Source organism: Trachypithecus francoisi, unplaced genomic scaffold (assembly GCF_009764315.1).
Source record: "Trachypithecus francoisi isolate TF-2019V2 unplaced genomic scaffold, Tfra_2.0 Lachesis_group16, whole genome shotgun sequence".
Lineage (NCBI taxonomy): Eukaryota > Metazoa > Chordata > Mammalia > Primates > Cercopithecidae > Trachypithecus > Trachypithecus francoisi.
Genome location: NW_022681461.1, coordinates 85,852,648 through 85,872,694, shown reverse-complemented (window position 1 = coordinate 85,872,694; position 20,047 = coordinate 85,852,648). Strand labels below are relative to the sequence as shown.

At 45.2% G+C, this 20,047-nt stretch overlaps 1 protein-coding gene across 3 annotated transcripts in view; it reads left to right on the top strand.

The window, feature by feature from the left end:
• Positions 1-15,089: 15,089 nt before the first annotated feature.
• TMEFF1 (transmembrane protein with EGF like and two follistatin like domains 1) overlaps positions 15,090-20,047 on the top strand; it is a 101,869-nt gene continuing 96,911 nt past the window's right edge. For 2 of the 3 annotated variants that reach the window (XM_033237959.1, XM_033237958.1), the window contains exon 1: positions 15,090-15,757. In XM_033237959.1, the coding sequence (XP_033093850.1) occupies positions 15,568-15,757 (190 nt within the window). In that variant the 5' untranslated portion in view covers positions 15,090-15,567. The remainder of the gene's footprint in view (positions 15,758-20,047) is intronic. The other variant, XM_033237960.1, reaches the window with a different exon arrangement.

Sequence of the window (20,047 nt, the reverse complement as noted above, 5' to 3'; positions counted from 1 at the left end):
AATAGTCTGCAGATGTAAGTAATAATATTCATATTTTATAGAGGAGGAAGTGAAGCCTGGAGAGATTAAAGTGACTTGTTCAAAATTATATACCAAAATATCTGGAGATGGATAGTGGTGATTTGTACAGTAATGTGAATGTACTTAATGCCACTGAACTGTACACTTAAAAGTGGTTAAAATGGTAAATTTTGTGTTATGTTTCACCACAAGAAAGAAAAGGAACTCACATAGCTAGTAAATAGCTTAACTAGATTTAGATTCCAAGTCAGTAGGCTTTGATTGGTCTGTTTATGACATGGGAGAAATTCAGCACGCTGATTGGGTGGTTATGTTCATCAAAGATCTGCCAGGAGACTGAGGAGCCTGAAGCAAAAAAAAGCAGAGAGAAGAGCTAAGTGAGGTTGTAAGTGTCAGCAACAGCTAAGATGGCAACCCCAATTCTGTCTGATAGCAAGCTGAGAACCAGTAACCAAGGCAAAAAAGAGATCATCAGTCAGGTTTGCCGTTTAGATTAGCGTTTCTGCAATGTTAGTATGCATAGGAATCACCTGGCTGTCTCATTACAATGCAGATTTTGATTTAGTAAATCTGTGATGGGGTGAATTTTGCATTCCTAACAAGCTCCCAGGTGATGGTGATATTGCTGGTCCATGGACTAACTGATGCATAGCAAGGATTTAGATCACTCTAAACTCCTCCAAGGCAGTTGTCCAAGTGTGGCTTTCAGATCACTTGCACCAGACAATCTGGGGTGCTTTCGCAAAGCAAATTCGGGGCCCCGTCCTGGACCTAATGAATCGGGATCTCTGAGGTGGGATTGGAATGTACACTTGTAACAAGCTACCCATTTGCTTGTTATGTGTATGATGTTTGAGAACCACTGCTAATAGGACATCAACATGTCATGATAATTATAAACCCTTTCACTTGCATACCCATTTCCAGTTTATAAATCCTTCTCACATCCTGTTTTTCCTGTACCTGTACAGCGGGCTGATGAAGCTGGTACCATTAGCCCCGCTCTGCAAATGAGGAGAATGACATCTCTAGTCTTAAGTGCTAGACTCAAAGGGTTTCTGACTCCCAGGAAAGCATTCTTATTATTTTGTGGCTTGCTCTCCCACTTTACCATATCTTTACTTATACCCCTACACAAATTAGAAGTTCTTTTATGTCTAAAAAGCTTTGCAGAGCAATTTTCTTGCTATGATGCTTTTAAAGATTTCAATCTAATTTAGCACATTAAGCAGCACAGTTTATGCTTTTTTTTTTTTTTTTTTTTTGAGGCGGAGTCTCGCTCTGTCGCCCGGACTGGAGTGCAGTGGCCGGATCTCAGCTCACTGCAAGCTCCGCCTCCCGGGTTTACGCCATTCTCCTGCCTCAGCCTCCTGAGTAGCTGGGACTACAGGCGCCCGCCACCTCGCCCGGCTAGTTTTTGTATTTTTAGTAGAGACGGGGGTTCACTGTGTTAGCCAGGATGGTCTCGATCTCCTGACCTCGTGATCCGCCCGTCTCGGCCTCCCAAAGTGCTGGGATTACAGGCTTGAGCCACCGCGCCCGGCCAGTTTATGCTTATAAGCATAAAGTTATCCAAGGTCATGGCAAAAAATGTTTGGTGAAGTAATTAAGAAACAGTTTGCACTGAGGTTTTTTTTTTTTTTAATCTTTTTTTAATCCTTTACCTACATTTATCAATTGTTAATGGTTCATTTTCCTCTCTTTTAACCATTAGAAAGGAAGTTACAGACATCATGACACTTCACTCCTAAATACTTCAGCATGTATCTACCAAAAATAAGAAAATTCTCTTAGATTACTATAATCCCATCATCACACCTAAGAAAATTAACATTAATTCAGTATCATCTAATAGATAACCTACACTCAAATTTCTGCAGTTATCTTAATATATTTTATTGCTGTTTATTTTTTCGGATCCAGTTAAGGTTTATTGCATTGGTTGTTCTGTCTCTTTAGTCTTAATAATCTAGAACGAAACTCTCTCCTTATTTTTTTTTTTTTTGTGACATTAAATTTATTTTCAAGTCCAGGCCTTGAAAAGTACCCTCACATTCTGAATTTATTTGGTTACTTCCTCGTGATTGGATTCAGGTTCAACTTTGTCAGCAAGGGTATCATGTAGATAAATGTCACGAACCTCTCATTGCATCATTTTAGGAGGCACATAGTGGCAAACTGTCCCTAAATTTTATCACCTGGTGGAGGCGGTAGCAGTCATTGTAAAGTTACTTTCACTCCATTATAAAGTTACTTTCACTCATAGCTAATAAGTTATCTGTGGGGTGATGCTTTAAGACCATGAATATTGTCTCCTTGTAACCTTTCACCCAACGGTTTTGGCATACATTGATGATCCTTATCTGATTCCATTATCTTGTTGAAGATTGCAAAACGGTGATTAAATCAGTCTTGACCATTTGTCAGCATTCATATGGAAAGAAGGCATGCTGGGTTTAAGAAAATCTGAATTTAGGTTACCTCAAGTCATGCTGGCTACTCAGAAAGCAAAGACTCCACTTCGTCACATGTTTCTTAAGAGATCATCTCCCTTAGAACTCCTTGGCTGGGGTGGGGAGGACAGGGGATAGTTTTTTCCCTGTGCCAAGGAACATCTACCTGAGAGAAAAGACTCCTAACTTCCTCCTCCTAAGCATCGTGACTTTAGGTTGCCTCTCTGGTGTCTGCCTCTGGTGCTATCCATCTCTCCTGAGCTCTGCTGGGAGAACACAGAAGCTGTGATCTAGGAATTTCCTTAATATCTCAAAATCCTAACTACAGACCACCTGCAACAGCCCCCATTCTTTCTACCTTCCTTCTTGTTACAAAGAAGAAAGTGTCTTCTTTTAATAGCCATTTCTTCTATCTGTACTCTAAATGCCACTCCTTCCTGTTTTCTCAAGAATCTCATGCAGGGCAGGCGTGGCGGCTCACGCTTGTAATCCCAGCACTTTGGGAAGCTGAGGCTGGTGGATCATGAGGTCAGGAATTCGAGACCAGCTTGGCCAACATGGTGAAACCCCATCTCTACTAAAAACACAAACATTAGCTGGGCGTGGTGGCGGGCGCCCGTAATCCCAGCTACTCTGGAGGCTGAGGCAGAAGAATCATTTGAACCTGGAAAGCAGAGGCTGCAGTGAGCCGAGATTGCACCATTGCACTCCAGCCTGGGTGACAGGGTGAGACTCTGTCTCAAAAAAAAAAAAAATTCTTATGCAACTGATTATCGTTTTTCCTGTGTTATTATGTTCAAGTCTCCCCTTGCCCCCTTATTGGATTTTTATCATCATCATTTAAATGTGTTATAGTCTTATCTTAAAAAGTACTTTCTTTAACCACAGTCACCTTTAGCTTTGTTTCTCTTCTTCCCTTAACAGCTGAGCTGTCTAAACGTTGTCTCTACTTCCCACTTCTTTCTTTCTTTCTTTGTTTTTGAGATGGAGTTTCCCTCTTGTTGCCCAGCCTGGAGTGCAGTGGTGTGATGCCGGTTCACAGAAACCTCCAGCTCCTGGGTTCAAGTGATTCTCCTGCCTCAGCCTCCAGAATAGCTGGGATTACAGGTGCGTGCCACCATGCCCAGCTAATTTTTGTATTTTTAGTAGAGATGAGGTTTCACCATGTTGGCCAGGCTGGTCTCGAACTCCTGACCTCAAGTGATTCACCTGCCTTGACTTCCCAAAGTGCTGGGATTATAGGTGTGAGCCACTGCGCCCGGCCTCTATTTCCTACTTATTACTCAGTTTCAATAAACTCTTTTCTGGATTCTGCTCCTACCACTTTACCAAATGGCTTTACTCAGATCACTGATGACTTATCAATGACTATATCCATTGGACTCATTTTGCTTTACCTATCAGCAGCATTCGACCAGTTGACCATGTCCTGGTTTTTGAAACACTTTTGTTCCTTGGTCACTATGACACTGCTCTTTCCTAGTTTCCTTCTGAATTTTCTGAGAATTCTGTCACAGTTAGTTACCTCTATCAGTGTTCCTCAGCTTCAGCCTAGTCCTCTTCTTTCATTTTACAAAATCTCATTAAATCATCACACTCACTTTCATGACTTCAATTAATTTACCCTCTGATGCCTTCCACCTTTATATGCCAAGTATAAATCTCTCCTCTAAGCACCAGGCTTATAAATTCAACTGCTACTGGACACCTCCATCCAGACGCCTCACTGGCCCTTCAAATTCAGGGTGCCTAGAACTAACTAAACTCATCATTTTCTCTTCAAACCTGCTTTTTGTCCAGAGTTTCTATTTTAGTAAATGCCACTGAATCTGGAGTTAACCCTTGCTTGACATTTTTTCTTCCTCATCTCCCACATCTAGTCAGTTACAAAGTTCTGCTGATTTTACCTCCTAAATTCAATTAATTTACTTGTCCTCATCTTCCCTAGTCCAAGCCACCATCCTCACTCACCTGGACCATGGTGATAGCCCCCTCATGATTTCCTGCATATATTTTGCCTTTCCAATCCATTCTGCACACTGCAGCCCAAATGATTTGTAACAGCTTTGATCAGATGTAATTAACATAACTTACAGTTCACCCATTTAACCAAGTGACCTTTTAAAAACACAAATCTGAGCAGGTTATTCCCTGCTTATAATTTTGAAATCAAGTCTGAATCCTTATTCTAGTTTATTTTACTAAATTAATTAATTAATTTTTTTGAGACAGTCTTGCTCTGTTGCCCAGGCTGACGTGCAGTGGCGCAATCTTGGCTCACTGCAACCCCCACCTCCCGGGTTCAAGTGATTCTCCTGCCTCAGCCTCCGAGTAGCTGGGATTACAGGTGCATGCCACCACGCCCGGCTAATTTTTTTGTAGTTTTAGTAGAGATGGGGTTTCACCATGTTAACCAGGATGGTCTCGATCTCCTGTGATCTGCCCACCTCGGCCTCCCAAAGTGCTGGGATCACAGGCATGAGCCACTGCACCTGGCCCCTTATTCTAGCTTAAAAGGTCAACATGATCTGTCCCTTGCTTTCTAAAGTTCCCCAACTTCATTCTCTGTCATTCACTCTCCAGACTTCATCCACAGTCAGTTGCGTTTTCTCTATTTCTTGAACTTGCCATACTCTTTATTCCATTTTTACATGTTGATCTTTCTTTTTTTTTTTTTTTTTTTTTGAGACAGAGTCTTGCTCTGTCGCCGGGGCTGGAGTGCAGTGGCCGGATCTCAGCTCACTGCAAGCTCCGCCTCCCGGGTTCAAGCCATTCTCCTGCCTCAGCCTCCCGAGTAGCTGGGACTACAGACGCCCGCCACCTCGCCCGGCTAGTTTTTTGTATTTTTTTTTAGTAGAGACGGGGTTTCACAGTGTTCGCCAGGATGGTCTCGATCTCCTGACCTCGTGATCCGCCCGTCTCGGCCTCCCAAAGTGCTGGGATTACAGGCTTGAGCCACCGCGCCCGGCCGATCTTTCTTCATAGAATACTGTTCCCTCTCTACCACTTTCTAACTCATCAGTCTTCCCGCCTGAGCTTAAATATCACTTCTTCTGGGAAGCTTTCCTTGATACCCCCAGTGCCTGCTATGGTAGGCGTCTGATACATTCTGATCATCTGCTAAAGCCTTTACATTTAAAATTTGACTTCTTTGTTAGACTATAGGACAGGGATGGTGTTTATCTTGTTCACCTTTGTGTCCTCACTGCCTTAGATGGTTGCTCAGCAGATAATGGGCAATCTCTAAATACTGTTGGATGAATGCTGGGTGAATGGGGATATTGTTACCAAGATCCATGCCCTGCCCTGACCCCTGCTCTCATCGTTGTTGAAGTCACCACTACCAAAGCTGCCTTATGTACTATTACTATTGTTCTATGCTGAGAGAAATAGCTTCAGAATGCAGTCTTGCTGTCTTACTTTTATATCTCCCTCAATTAGGAAACTAGACTAAGTGCTGAATCCAACAATATTGACCCTTATGCTGAACCCCCAGGCCATTAGACTTTAGGGAATAATTTTTAACTGGGAGGAAGGGAGAATAATTAAAAGTCTGTTGATTCAAGTTCACATGTACATATACAGATGAGTTGATAAATACAGTAATGGATGTGTGGATACACACATGTAAATGTACATGTGCAAACACAGGGTCCAGCTGTCATACTCCAATATGCATGCATGCACACTCTCACAGAGGCAACCTGATATATACTCACTCCTTACATATGTACACAGAGTAAAATGACATATGCTTGGCACTTATGCATATGTACAGAGGCAAGCTGATACACTCATTACATATGTACACACAGGCAAATGACATATGGTCAATACATATGTATACATACAGAGGCAAGCTGACATACTTAAACGCACACAGTGGTAAAATGTAATTATTTAGTTCCATTTGACTCACTGTAATTCCTCCAGGTACCTAGCTCCTTGCTTTATCTCTCTTTCATGATTCTTGGCTCAGTGGATGCCATTCTCAAGTTCCCAGGCGCTTGGCTGAAACATCTTGTCCTTCCCTTTGACCCACCTGGCTTTTTGTCAGAACTTTTCCTCCCAGCAGCTTGGCTGCCTCTGCCAGTTACCAGGCTGCCGTCCTGCAGCCCTCTCTAGTATCCAGCCAGCTCAGATGAGCTCTTGACTTTAACCTTTTGGGTTTTGATTCAAAGTACAGGCTTTCGAGCTAGACAGACCTGGTCCCAGCCTTGTTGCCCATTAACTATGTACGGTGGGCAAATTACCTAACCTCTCCAAACCTCAGCTTTCTCATCTATACGATTAAGATAATACTAGTACCGGCCGGGCACGGTGGCTCAAGCCTGTAATCCCAGCACTTTGGGAGGCCAAGATGGGTGGATCACGAGGTCAGGAGATCGAGACCATCCTGGCTAACATGGTGAAACCCCGTCTCTACTAAAAAATACAAAAAAAAACTAGCTGGGCGAGGTGGCGGGCGCCTGTAGTCCCAGCTACTCGGAGGCTGAGGCAGGAGAATGGCATAAACCCGGGAGGCGGAGCTTGCAGTGAGCTGAGAACCGGCCACTGCACTCCAGCCCGGGCGACAGAGCGAGACTCTGTCTAAAAAAAAAAAAAGGCCGGGCGCGGTGGCTCAAGCCTGTAATCCCAGCACTTTGGGAGGCCGAGACGGGCGGATCACGAGGTCAGGAGATCGAGACCATCCTGGCTAACACGGTGAAACCCCGTCTCTACTAAAAAAATACAAAAAATTAGCCGGGCGAGATGGCGGGCGCCTGTAGTCCCAGCTACTCGGGAGGCTGAGGCGAGAGAATGGCGTAAACCCGGGAGGCGGAGCTTGCAGTGAGCTGAGATCCGGCCACTGCACTCCAGCCTGGGCGACACAGCGAGACTCCGTCTCAACAAAAAAAAAAAAAAAAAAAAAAAAAAAAAAAAAAAAAAGATAATACTAGTACCTTCTCAGGCCAGGCATAGTGGTTTACACCTGTAATCCTAGCACTCTGCGAGGATGAGATGGGAGGCTCACTTGAGGCCAAGCGTTCAAAACCAGCCTGGGCAACATATTGAGACCCTCATTTCTTTAAAAAAAAATTAAAAAATTATCCAGGCATGGTGGTGCACACCTATAGTCATAGCTATTCAAGAGGCAGAGGCTGGAGGATTGCTTGAGCCCAGGGTTCAAGGTTACAGTGAGCTATGATCACATCACTGCACTCCAGTCCAAGTTACAGAGTGTGACCCTGTCTCTAAAAAAAAAAAAAAAAAACAAACCAAAACCAAAACCAAAAAAGACTAGGTTTTTGGTTGTGTTACATTAGATAATACATGTGGAACTCTTAGTCTGGTATATAAGTACAGTTAATGACAACTGCCACTAACAATAACTAACATTTATTATGTGGTTACTATGCGACTCCTACTTCTAGCTAATGATTTATTGAGTACTTATGATGTAATAAGCATGGTTCTAAGCACTTCACATCTATGAACCCATTTTATTCTTACAACAAGCTTTATGAATCAGATAAAAATTTTATTTCCATGTTACAGATTATCAAACTGAGGCACCAAGAAGTTAAGTAATTTGACCAAGGTCATATTGCTAGCAAACAGCAGAGCTAAGATGCAAACCCAGATGGTTTGGTTCCAGAACCTACACTCTTAATTACTATGCTATACCTCCTACTTCCATTTACATGTGATTGTCTTTCTCAGAGAAGCTATTTCATTGATACACTCCTTTATGAACTAAAACCCTTGGAGAAATTTTTGGATTGCGGCTGAAAATTTCCATTTGCTGAAAGATCAAGAAAAATCTTACTTTTGTATTCAGAGCAATGCTGAACAATTGAATGACAAGAAGACCTGCAGGAAAAACCCTGAGATGCCTCCTCAGTTTCTCTACCCACTCACAGGGACTGTTTGGGTGAGAAGTGACAATTATAGTAATGAAGCCTGTTCTCCTTCAGGCAGAGTTAGGATATCTTTCTGCATTCCCATAGCACTTTTGTTCTGTAACCCTTGCCGTCTTGGCTTCTACCTTGTCTATGTAATTGAGGACCATTCAGGGGAAGTGGATAAGAATAACAGTAATTCCAACTGAAGTCCCCACCAATATCGTCACAAGAATCTCTGAATATAATCACAAGAAACCCAACAAAATCTCTTGACACTCTTGCAAGATGGTCACGATGGCTTGTGAAGACTCTTAGGTGCCTGCAGTCTTGATAATGCCAATTTTTTTTGCTTCATCATGTGTCAGATGATGATGCTTCTTTATCTTCTCCTGCTAGTGATGTGGTGGGGTTTTATAGTCAGAACGAACCAGGTGACTCCAACTTCTTCACCTTGTGGCCTTGGGTACTTGACTTCATTAGCCCTTTGTTTTTCCATCTATAAAATAGAAATAATACTTACCAAAAAGGTGGGTGGGAAGATTAATGGCAACAAATGCGAAGTGCCTGGGACACAGGCATACCTGGGCCATAGCCGGTTCTCAGTGTATGATTATCATGGCTCAACCCAACAATTATTCTTTCCCACTGACATTATTATTATTATTATCAGGTCTCCCCTATTAGACCATAAGCTCTGTGAGAATCAGAGACTGTTTTGTTCATTGCTGTTTCTCTGTACCTAGGACAGTGCCTAGATCATAGTGGGTGCTCAGTAAATATTTGTTGAATCAATAAATGAAGTCCTGATAAATGAAGTCCTAAACTAGTTGACCTTGCTTTTTTTTTTTTTTTGGAGACGAAGTCTCGTTCTGTTGCCCAGACTGGAGTGCAGTGGCGCAGTCTTGGCTCACTGCAACCTCCACCTCCTGGGTTCAAGTGATTCTTCTGCTTCAGCCTCCCAAGCAGCTGGGATTACAGGCGCCTGCCACCATGCCCAGCTAATTTTTTGTAGTTTTAGTAGAGATGGGGTTTCACCATTTGGCGAAGCTGGTCTCGAACTCCTGACCTCAGGTGATCTGCCCACCTCGGCCTCCCAAAGTGCTGGGATTACAGGTGTGAGCCACTGTGCCCAGCCAACCTTGTTTTTTTAGATTCTTACTAAACTGGCTGGCATTCAGATGCTCTTACTCGCAGGGAAGTGTTCCCTCTGCCTGGAGCACTCCCTCTTCACCTGGTTAACTTCTACTCCTCCTTCTGATCTTAGCACAGGCACCACTCCTTTAGGGAAACCTCTCTAAACTTCTCTTTCATAGCATTTGTTAACAATGTGGCAATTTTACTTTTTTTTTTTTTTTTTTTTTTTTTTTTGAGACGGTGTCTCGCTCTGCCGCCCAGGCTGGAGTGCAGTGGCCGGATCTCAGCTCACTGCTTGCAGTGAACCCGCCTCCCGGGTTCACGCCATTCTCCTGCCTCAGCCTCCCGAGTAGCTGGGACTACAGGCGCCCGCCACGTCACCCGGCTAGTTTTTTGTATTTTTAGTAGAGACGGGGTTTCACCATGTTAGCCAGGATGGTCTCGATCTCCTGACCTCGTGATCCGCCCGTCTCGGCCTCCCAAAGTGCTGGGATTACAGGCTTGAGCCACCGCGACCGGCCAGCAATTTTACTTTTATTTGTGTAACTGTTTGATTAATATTTGACTGTAAACTTCCTAAGGACAGGGACCAGGTCTGTTGTACTTACCATTGTATATTCCCAGGCACTAGGAGTACACCTTCAGTACAAAGTTGCTGAATGAATAAATAACATATCCATTTTACGAAGACCCCCCTATCTAGAAATTGGGGTCCAGTTTCACAAATTGGATCAGAGGTCAATCCCAGGCTTTGCCAGTGCGGCACCATAAATCATTGCTTTCCCCTGTTTCTGTGTCAAGCACTGTGACTCTCTCCTACTGGGGCCAATTTGTCAGTCCCAAAGTGTCTCATTACTGTTTATCAGGACTTTGTTATGCAGCTGGACCCTCCAGCAGGAGGTCTAGGAAAGCCAGGATATTGGCAGGGCTGGGAGTATGGGATGGGATTTGCCATTTACATCTACCCCACCCTCACTCCATTTATATTTAGTATTTATCACACTGAGTTGTAGTTGTTAATTTTCAAGTGTCTCCTTCTCTCCCACACAGTGAGGGCAGGATCTCTTGCCCCCAGAGGCTACTCTGGTGTGCAGCAAATGCTCCTAAGGGTTTCTTGAAGGAATGCAATGTTTTCCATGAGTGAAGCTTAATTGAGAACAGAAATCAACTCATAAGAGAGGACACTACCTCCGACATTTTTTTTTAAACCTGAACCAATAAATCCCTTTTTGTTTACCTTAACTTGGATTGGGGTTTCTGTTACTTGGAAGTGAAAACATTCTGGTAGAGCATAACTAATTATGTTCTGTATAAGATGTCTGATAGATTTTTGTTTAAAAATATTCACGTCCTATTATTCCCTCTTACTTACCTCCATAAGGAGAATAAACTTCCCTATCCTTTGTCTTTGAGCTCAGCTATGGGACTGATCTTAGCCAGTGAGATTTTAGCAGACATATACAAGCAGCCTGTAAAAAGTGCTAGCACAGTTGGGTGTGCCCCCTTGTACCACTGCCATCTCTGTGACAAGAGTTCCTCCTGGATCTCATCCCCAGAATGAATACTAGAATAGTGAACCAGAGCTCAACCAGCACACAGGAGCCAAACCCAGCTGAATCTGTATCTTGAAGCAAAGCCATCCACCCAAGCCTAGCCTAGATCAACCAGCCAACCCCTAGCCAACCTCTAGATCTGAGAAATGAATGCTCCTTGTGGCATGCTGCTGAGATTTTATGGAGGTTTGTTAGGGAGCAATAGCTGACTGATCAAGTTTAGGTCAGGGTTTTCCAAACTTGACAGTGCATCCGAATAACTTAGACAACTTTTTTTTTTTTTTTTTTTGAGACGGAGTCTTGCTCTGTTGCCGGGGCTGGAGTGCAGTGGCTGGATCTCAGCTCACTGCAAGCTCCGCCTCCCGGGTTTACGCCATTCTCCTGCCTCAGCCTCCCAAGTAGCTGGGACTACAGGTGCCCGCCACCTCACCTGGCTAGTTTTTTGTATTTTTTAGTAGAGACGGGGTTTCACCGTGTTAGCCAGGATGGTCTCGATCTCCTGACCTCGTGATCCGCCTGTCTCGGCCTCCCAAAGTGCTGGGATTACAGGCTTGAGCCACAGCACCCGGCCAGACAACTTTAAAATAAATAAGAGATACCTGGGCATCACCTAGATTGTCTGGAGTACTGTTCAGAAATCTGCATTCTTTTAAAATTCACTGGGTGGTTTTTATGTAGTGAGTCCCACAGCCTTTTGCTATCTGATATTTTGGGGTCACCAGTATTAAAGCATGTCATAGATGTTATATTAATTCACCTCTAACCTTTTCCCTCTCTAAGATTATATGATCAAAGTCAGACAAATTCTGTTTCTGAAGCAGAGTTGTTTTCAAGAAATCTGTGTTGAATTTGTGTTAGCTGATTTGGGGAAAGATGCAGATGTAAATTAATTTGTGACTTATGGCCCCAGGATTTTTTTTTTGCTTGCTCTGTTGCCCAGTGCCCAGGCGGAAGTACAATGGCATGATCATAGCTCACTTGTAACCTTGAACTCCTGGGCTCAAGTGATCCTCTCACCTCAGCCTCCTGAATAGCTAAGACTACAGGTACACGCCACCACGCTGGCTAATTAAATTTTTTTTTTTTTTTTTTGTAGAGACAAGGTCTCACTATGTTGTTCAGGCTGGTCTCGAACTCCTGGCTTCAAGCAATCCTCCTGCCTCGGCCTCAGAAAGTGCTGAGATTACAAATGTGAGCCACCCACCCCTACCAATTTTTTGCTTTTTATTTAATGGTTGACTTATCTTAGTATTTCTGCCTGGGCTATGGTAAGTAGTGAAATGAAAATTCAAGGCAGAATACTGGGGCTTGGAGAGCCAAGACACAGGTCAGGAAGGAAGCATGGTAGAGGTCAAGCTGGCAGAGAAGTTGCTGAAGGTCTGAGAAGAAGACTTAGCTGTGGCTTAGCAGTTAGGAACCTGAGATCCCACAGGATTCAGGAAAGCCAGAAGTTCAATTTTTAGTGGTAACATTTGGCATACCACTAACAGTTTAGAGGTGTGAGGTTAGTCTTAATAAAATGTTTAAAAATGTGAATTTATTTGTATAAAAAGTATGATGAAAGTACAATTTAAAATAACGTAGTTTTTTTTGTTTTGTTTTTGTTTTTGTTTTTGTTTTTTGAGACAGAGTCTTGCTCTGTTGCCCAGGATGGAGTGAAGTGGCGCAATCTCATCTCAATGCAACCTCTGCCTCCCAGTTCAAACAATTCCCATGCCTCAACCTTAGTAGCTGGGATTACAGGCATGCACCACCATGCTTGGCTCATTTTTTTTGTATTTTTTAAGTAGAGACAGGGTTTCGCCACGTTGGCGAGGCTGGTCTCAAACTGCTGGCCTCAAGTGATCCACCTGCCTCAGTCTTCTAAAGTGCTGGGATTATAGGTGTGAGCCACCGCACTGGCCAAAAGGAAGCAGCTTTTTAAAATAACAAGCCTAGGCAACATACGGAGACCTTGTTTCTAAGAAAAAAAATTAGCTGCATATGGTGGTACATACCCATAGTCCCAGCTACTCAGGAGGCTGAGGTGGGAGGATTGCTTGAGCCTGGGAGGTTGAGGCTTCAGTGAGCCGTGATCGTGCCATTGCATCCCAGCCTGGGTGACAAAGTGAGACCCTGTTAAAAAAAAAAAAAAAGATACAAACTTTTCACTGAAAAAAATTCAGATCACACAGAAAAATATAAAGAACAGGTAATTATAGGTAATTATTACTCATAAGCTGGTCTTTCAGACATAACCACTGTTAATATATTGCTGTATAGTGTTCTTCACTTTTTTCTCCTATGGATGTGTACACATACATATTCTAGAAAAATAGGGTTTTCTTATTACTCATTAGTATCCTGCTTTTTCCATGTCAGTAAACACTAACCTAATTATCATCATTGTTAAAGCTGCATAATACTTCATTGTACTAAGAGGTACCATACTTTAGTCCCCACTGATGGACATTTAAGTTATAAAGGCTGTGATGAACATCCTATGTATACATTTTTGTGTGCTAGTCCAGTTATCCTTTAGATAAATTCCAATAAACGGAATTGCTAGATTAAAGAGTAAACACATTTTAAAGTTTTTTTGATACATAGTCAGATTGCCCTCCTAAAATGTATAAATTAGTAGTGCTCAGTCTGCCAATTCTTTTAACTCTTGTTAATCATCCAAAGGGAAAGTGTGTGTGTGTGTGTGTGTGTGTGTGTGTGTGTGTGTGTTTGAGACAGAGTTTCGCTCTTGTTGCCCAAGCTGGAGTGCAATAGTGCGATCTCTGCTCACTGCAACCTCCACCTCCCGGGTTCAAGTGATTCTCCTGCCTCAGCCTCCTGAGTAGCTGGGATTACAGGCATTACAGGTGCGTGCCACCACACCCTGCTACTTTTTTCTATTTTTAGTAGAAACGGAGTTCACCATGTTAGCCAGGCTGGTTTCGAACTCCTGACCTCAGGTGATCTGCCCACCTTAGCCTCTAAAAGTGCTGGGATTACAAGTGTGAGCCACTGTGCGTGGCCAGAGTTTTGTGGTTTTAATATTTTATTATTAGTGGGTTCAAATCTGTTTTCATGTATTTATTGTCTGTAATTTTTGTGAATGAGTCAAGCTTCCTATTTTTCTATTATGTCAACTTTTTCTTCTTGACCTATATCTTTATATTAAGTGTATTGTCTCATATTTGCACTAAAGACATTTTTTCCTAATGTGGCTTTGTTTTTGGTGGCTTTTCACACATTTCTTAATTTTATAAATCAAATTGATCAGTTTTTCAATGAGACTGAAAATTCCTTCTGGGGTGGGAGGCAATATAATAGAATGAAAAGGGCAGAGGACTTTCACAGAATTCAGTCCATGATGTTAGTACCTATGTCTGGGTATCACCTTGCAGGATGTGGTAGGAAGAGCACTGGACTGGGAGTCAGATCACTACGCCTCTCTGGATCCCTACTTCCTCATCTGTAGAATGGAGATAAGAATGAAAACTCCCTCCGAGGCCTGTAAAAAAATAATTGAAGAGAATGCACATAAAGAGCTTTCACCAGGCCTTGTATATTAGAAAATCCTCTCTAAATCTCAGCTATTGTTAGGGGGAGAGGGCAGTACAAACTTTTGTAAAACTATTTTCAACTCAGTTGTATGTGAGTCTATGGGAATGAGGTGGGGATGAGGAACCTAGAAATGTAACCATTCATCCAACATCTTTTGAGAATTGCATGGCTAGAGTTAAAACTTGGGTTCCCATCCTGGTCCTGCCCATTTCTTGGTATGCGACCTTGGACATGTCACCTTTACCTCTTCCGTGACTCAGTTTCTTCACGTAAAAACTATTATAGATATATGATAGACCACCTGCCCTCATTCCCAGCCCTGCTGCTGGGCGAACGAAACGCTTCAAAAACGCTCACAAAGGGCGGCAAACAAGTCTATTACGGTGCTGCCTACCGCCGAGGGGTGGCCGCAACCCCGTCCCCCGCGCCCCTGCCCTGCCGCAGGAACAATAGCTCCCCTGGAGGCGGCGCCGGCCGCGGCCGGGGGCGGAGCTGTCGGCGCGGGAGCTGGGGGTGTGCGCGGGGCGGGGTCGCAGCCACCCCTCCCGCCGGCGGTTCCGTCACGCGCCCCTCACCGGGCGGGCCGGGGTCTTTGTGACGCGGTGGCAACGGCCACGGACACAAAGGGAAGGCGAGGAGGCGAGCGAGGGGCTGGGCCTGCCTCCGGCCCGCGACCCCCGCCCGCCGCGCTAGCGCCTGCTCGCTCCCCTCGCCGCGGTCTCCCTCACGCCGGCTCGCACCCTCGCGCGCACCCTCGCGCGCCCGCGACCCTCGCACGCGCCCGGACCCACCGACTCCGTCCCGAGCGCCGCGGGCCCGGGCCTGGCGGGTGCTGCGGGTGGGGCGGGGATGCTGAGGGGCTGCTCCACGGCTCAGCGGCGCGGCTGCTAGGAGGCGCCGAGGCAGCAGCGGGGCTCTGGGCGCGCGGCTGGATGCCCCCGGCCTGCGGCTCCCTGCGCTTCCCGCCGTCCAGGGGCGCCAGCCATGGGCGCCGCGGCCGCTGAGGCGCCGCTCCGGCTGCCTGCCGCGCCTCCCCTCGCCTTCTGCTGCTACACGTCGGTGCTTCTCCTCTTCGCCTTCTCTCTGCCCGGGAGCCGCGCGTCCAACCAGCCCCCGGGTGGCGGCGGCGGCGGGGACTGTCCCGGCGGCAAAGGCAAGAGCATCAACTGCTCAGGTAGGACTGGTCGGAGCCGGCCCTAGGTCTCCCCACCCCTCCGTTGCCGCCTCCCTCCTGGTCCCCGCGGTCGGCCGGGCTGGGAAAGACCCTGTCGTGGGGGTCCCAGGGAGCTGGGCCCGATGGTGAGCGAGGGCGGAGGGCAGGGCGCGAGCGTGCGGTGTGGCTTGGGAACCGGCGCTGGGGATGGGAGTGGCCGTGGGTGCGTCCGAGTGTGTCGAGTGGCTGGGCGAGGGCGGCCCGGCGTGTGGGGAGGCGGTGGGGCCGGGGCCGGCGAGGCTGAGCGACCAGCAGGGGCTCCTGGTGTGGTCGTGGGTGTGCTCGCGGGAGCGCGTGTTTGTGTTGTGAAGGCTCAGGGGAGGGAGGGCCGCCCCAGGCAGGGATCTGTGTGTTTGCGGAGTGCGGTGGGTGGGAGACGGCGAGGTGCTGGGCGGGATGAAGGCAGGGAAGTGACCATGTGCTGATGTGCTGGGGAGGTTCTTCCTTAAGGTACTGGGGTCTCGGGGGTGGGGGTCGTGTGGATAAAGGGAACGGGTTGCCTTGAGGACGCGGGTTGGCGATGCAGAGTGACCGTGTGTGTGTGTGTATGTGTGTGTGTGCGCGCGCGCGGGTGTGTGTTCTTTGGGTTCTGAGATGGGATCTGGGGGCTTAGAGTGACCTCGGGTCTGTGGATATGAGCAGGGAAAGTCCCAGGGCCCGCGAAGTGACCCTGTGTTTTTGTGTGTTGTGTGTGTGTGAAGCCTGGGGCTCAGTCACGCTGGGGTATGCATTGAAGAGAAGGGATGGGTGTCCTGTAGCGAACCCCATTTGTGTTTTTTCAAAGGGGAGGGCGCTTGGGAGTCATCACCCTACAAATCCTGTATAAGGTTTGGGTGTAGAAGAGGAAATTAGGTCTCAGGGAATGCCCTTGTGTACCAAGGTGTAAACCTGGGTTATTAAAGTGGCGTGGAAAGAGAGAATTGGGTCCCAGAGAAGATGCCGTGCCTGTGTGTGTGTGTGTTTTGCGGGAGGGCCTGGATATTGGCAGCAGCGGGAGCAAGGGAGTGACCTCTCCCCTCTCTCCAAGGCTGATTGCCCCCACACAGCTGTTGGAAACAAAGAGCTTGCTGGGGCTTTAATGGATAACACTGGGGAGAGGGTCCCAGCAGTAAAGTTCCCTCTTCATTTCTAAAGGGGTCCCAGAGGCGCTCAAGGGTTATGACCCTGGGGCAAAGAGAGGCATTCAGGTCTCATTTTTTGAGGGGGGGATCCTCTTGGAGCTGGCCTAGCAGATGCTGGTGATCATAAGCCACATCCTTGCTAACCTGCCCTTTTATCAATTCTGGTGCCTTCTCTTGTCTTCTTTAAACCAAGGCGGAGTAGGGGGAGTAAGGAGGAACAAGGCCACTGGGAATCTGCCGAACAACCTTTGTACCTTTGGGCTCTTGAAGGGGCATTATTTCTGGAAGAGTGAGGAAGGAGCAAGAGGAGCTCAGCGCAGATGCTTATGCTACCCTAAATGAAGCAAGCCTTTGGCCTGCTGTTTAGGTTTGAAGGCCTTACATCTTTTAATAATTTTCATATGGTAATGTTTTATGAGGGGAAGGGCAGTTTTGAGCACAGTAAACAATGGCATGTCCATTAAAAACATTTCCATCCGTGAAAAAACTTTTCCTTTATTTTTCTGATGTTGAACGGGATATGGGGTAATGCTTTATTACATAATCACACTTTAAGAATAAAAACCAGTTGTATATTAGAGTGCCTTTTTATGTAACAAATATTAATTATCAATCTTGTACGTGATCACACCATGTTAATATTTTTCCAGTAATGTGTCCCGGGTATTTGTTTTTGCTAAGCTAATTTGTTCTTAGCAAAATATAATGTGTGTTGATGGGATGTTTTTGTGTATGCTTTCTAACTTGCATAGTTCAAGTTTTAAGAAAGGAAATAAAATAAATAGAGGGTTGGATACCCTTGAGAATGTGGGTTGGCGATGCAGAGCGACTGTATGTGTGTGTGTGTGTGTGTGTGTGTGTGTGTGTGTGTTCTTTGGGTTCTGAGATGGAATGTAGGGGCTTGGAGTGACCTGGAGTATGGGCAGGGAAAGTCCCGGGGCCCCAGACGTGAACCTGTGTTTTTGTGTGGTGTGTGTGTGTGAAGCCTGGGGCTCAGTCAGTCACCCTGGGGTACTATGCATTGAAGAGGAGGGGTGAGTGCCACATGGTGTGGGAAAAAGGGGACTGATCTAGGGGTCATGGCCCTTGTTAAGCAGCTGTGTAATTTGGGGCAAGTTACTTAATTTCTCTTAGTTTCCTTTCTTTTTAAAAAAGAGACTTGGATTTAGTAATATCTGAGTGCATATTTATCACTGATATAAATGTCAATAAATTAAGCTGATCAAATAAAATGTTTCCTAGCAGTAAGATTTACTTGAATAACTGGGTCTAAAGCTAGAGTTTTAACTAAATGATACTTGTAGATTCTTGTAACTTTTTAGGATGAAGATTTGGGAACGATTCATATGGAAAAAATTTTCTTTTAGTTGCTAAATTTGAGAACCATAGTAATACAGCCTGGACACACACATCCATTAATGCAGCTCGAAATTGTGCATAGTTTTTTTAGTAGCTTTTATTATCTAGGTATCCCCACACAAACTGAAGTTTGCTTAGTCAGGTTTTTTTTTTTTTTTTTTTTTTTGAGACAGAGTCTCACTCTGTCACCCAGGTTAGAGTGCAGTGGCGCGATCCTGGCCTACTGCAACCTCTGGCTCCTGGGTTCAAGTGATTCTCTTGCCTCAGCTTCCTGAGTGCCTGGGACTACAGGCGCACGCTCCACCACCATGCCTGTCTAATTTTTTTTTGTATTTTTGGTAGGGATGGGGTTTCACCATGTTGACTGGGCTGATCTTGAACTCCTGACCTCAAGTGGTCCGCCCACCTCAGCCTCCCAAAGTGTTGGGATTACAGGTATGAGCCAATGCGCCTGGCCTATTTCAGTTTTAAAACTAAATGCAGCCCTCGATTCCCTGTAGATATTCATTTTTGGTTTTGGACCATCATTTCAGCCTACTGTAACCTTTCTGGAGCTGATTCGGTCAGGTTGTGTGTGTTGGGTCACTGACAGGTTTTTTTCACTTGCAAACGTGAAGAGCACTTCTATGGCTTCATTAAACTAATAGAAGTTGTCTAGATTGTGAAAAAGGATGGAACCCTACGACATATTACTGGAGACTTTCTACCAACTTGGTTGATGTTGTTACATTAGTCAACCAGATGTTCAACTAGCTATGCATCCTGTTAGTTGAATTTAACAGATTTTCGAGCTTCTGCTGTTCAACATTTTCCCATTTTGTTCACTAGCCTATTATTTAAAAGATTCTTTCAGATTGTCTTGTTAGATTGTTATGTATATGTATCATCCTGTCATCCTCCCTTTTTCCATTTTAGTAATCCTGTTAAATAAAAAGCACATGTTGTATAGCCTGCCTTAATAAAGAGCTGATGATGGCTTTCTTATTTTACTGTATTTGAAAACTTATTTATCCATTTTAGAATTTTTCAGCAGTTACATGGCAGGTTTACCCATAGATGTTTTTCTGGATCTGCATTCTGCCTTTTTTTTTTTTTTTTTTTTTGAGACGGAGTCTTGCTCTGTTGCCCAGGCTGGAGTGCAGTGTCATGATCTTGGCTCACTGTAACCTCTGCCTCCCAGGTTCAAGCAATTCTGCTGCCTCAGCCTCCTGAGTAGCTGAGACTACAGGCGCATGCCACCACGCCAAGCTAATTGTTTGTATTTTAGTAGAGACAGAGTTTCACTGTGTTGCCCATTCTGGTCTTGAACTCTGAGCTCAGGCAATCTGCCTACCTCGGCCTTCCAAACTGCTAGGATTACATGGATGAGCCACTGCGCCCGGCCTGCATTTCCCCCTTTTTGAAATTTGAGGATGTGTTTATTTTTATTTATTTTATTTCTGGTCTTCTGGCACCTTGTCAAGGTAGCTTAGATAATTAGTGGTAGTTTTTAAGGCAGATGTAAAAGTTTTTTCAGTATCATGGAGTGTGAGTTGTTTGGATGAGAGAGCATATTCTTTTGAAGTAGCTCTGTATTCTGTTACTGTCCCCCATCCGTGCCACTTACCTTAGAAGTTGGTTTCCTTTTATCAGATTTCTGACCTCCCTAGCTTGAAGATCATGTTCCTTGATGAAGACGAAGCATAGGGAATTGGCCCTGTCGTCTCTTGATACTGCGTCTTCCCTCAGCAGTGGGCCTTTGGTTTATCTCTTCTTGTTCTCAAGACTTTTT